The sequence below is a fragment of the Corvus brachyrhynchos genome, unplaced genomic scaffold, assembly GCF_000691975.1.
Source record: "Corvus brachyrhynchos isolate BGI_N302 unplaced genomic scaffold, ASM69197v1 scaffold456, whole genome shotgun sequence".
Taxonomy (NCBI): domain Eukaryota; kingdom Metazoa; phylum Chordata; class Aves; order Passeriformes; family Corvidae; genus Corvus; species Corvus brachyrhynchos.
In genome coordinates, this window is record NW_008238446.1 from 29,019 (window position 1) to 30,547 (window position 1,529).

Here is a 1,529-nt window from a genome sequence, read left to right on the forward strand (position 1 = left end):
AAAAACCTTGGGAATGGGGATTTTTTTGGGGAAAAATCCTGGGAATTGTGGGGTTTTTTGGGGGAAAAAGCTTTGGAAATGGGGATTTTTGGGGGAAAAAACCTTGGGAATGGGGATATTTTTTGGAAAAAATCTTGGGAATTGTGGGGGATTTTTTGGGGGAAAAGCCTTGGGAATGGGGATTTTTGGGGGAAAAAACTTTGGAAATGGTGATTTTTTGGGGAAAAGCCTTGGGAATGGGGATTTTTTTTGGAAGAAACCTTGAGAATTGGGGTTTTTTGGGGAGAAAAATTCTGGGAATGGGGATTTTTTGGGCGGAAAAAAGCTGAGAATGGTGATTTTTTGGTAAAAAAACCTTGGGAATGGTGATTTTTTGGGAAAAACCCTGGGAACTGAGGGGTTTTGGGGGAAAAACTTTGGAATGGTGGATTTTTGGGGGGAAAAACCTTGGGAATGGGGATTTTTTGGGGGAAAACCTTGGGAATAGTGATTCTTTTTAGAAGAAACCTTGGGAATTGGGGTTTTTGGGGGGAAAAAATTCTGGGAATGGGGATTTTTTGGGGAAAAACCCTGGGAACTGAGGGGTTTTTTGGGGAAAAACCTTGGGAATGGGGATTTTTTGCAGGAAAAAACCTTGGGAATGAGGATTTTTTTTTGGGAGAAACCTTGGGAATGGTGATTTTTTGGGGAAAAACCTTGGGAATGGTGATTTTTTGGGGAAAACCTTGGGAATGAGGATTTTTGGGGGAAAAACCTTGGGAACAGCATTTTTTTGGGGGCAAACCCCCCCAGGACTGGTGGTTTTTGGGCTGTTGGGGGCTCTGTCTCCTTTCCCATGGGATTTGCAGCTTCCAGGGAATTCCTGGGAATGGTTCTTTGCCCTGACCTGGGGTTTTTCCCACGTTTTTCCAGGATACATCCAGAAGATCAAATCGGGAGAGGAGGATTTTGAGTCTTTGGCTTCGCAGTTCAGCGACTGCAGCTCGGCCAAGGCCGGAGGGGACCTGGGAGCTTTTGGGAGAGGTGAGGGATTCATCCCAAAAAAAACCCCAAATCCATCAATTCCAGGGATTCATCCCAAAAAAAAACCCCAAATCCATCAATTCCAGGGATTCATCCCAAAAAAAACCCCAAATCCCATCAATTCCAGGGATTCATCCCAAAAAAAAACCCCAAATCCATCAATTCCAGGGATTCATCCCAAAAAAATCCCAAATCCATCAATTCCAGGGATTCATCCCAAAAAAAATCCCAAATCCATCAATTCCAGGGATTCATCCCAAAAAAAATCCCAAATCCATCAATTCCAGGGATTCATCCCAAAAAAAATCCCAAATCCATCAATTCCAGGGATTCATCCCAAAAAAAATCCCAAATCCATCAATTCCAGGGATTCATCCCAAAAAAAATCCCAAATCCATCAATTCCAGGGATTCATCCCAAAAAAAATCCCAAATCCATCAATTCCAGGGATTCATCCCAAAAAAAATCCCAAATCCATCAATTCCAGGGATTCATCCCAAAAAAAA

The 1,529-nt window shown here is 42.7% G+C and overlaps 1 protein-coding gene across 1 annotated transcript in view; it reads left to right on the top strand.

Moving 5' to 3' along the window:
- The first annotated feature begins 693 nt into the window (after positions 1 to 693).
- The window catches only part of LOC103617285 (peptidyl-prolyl cis-trans isomerase NIMA-interacting 1-like), a 3,549-nt gene continuing 2,713 nt past the window's right edge, over positions 694 to 1,529 (top strand). Inside the window, exon 1 of the mRNA XM_017736655.1 lies at positions 694 to 1,023. Coding sequence (XP_017592144.1) covers positions 732 to 1,023 — 292 coding nt within the window. The 5' untranslated portion in view covers positions 694 to 731. The remainder of the gene's footprint in view (positions 1,024 to 1,529) is intronic.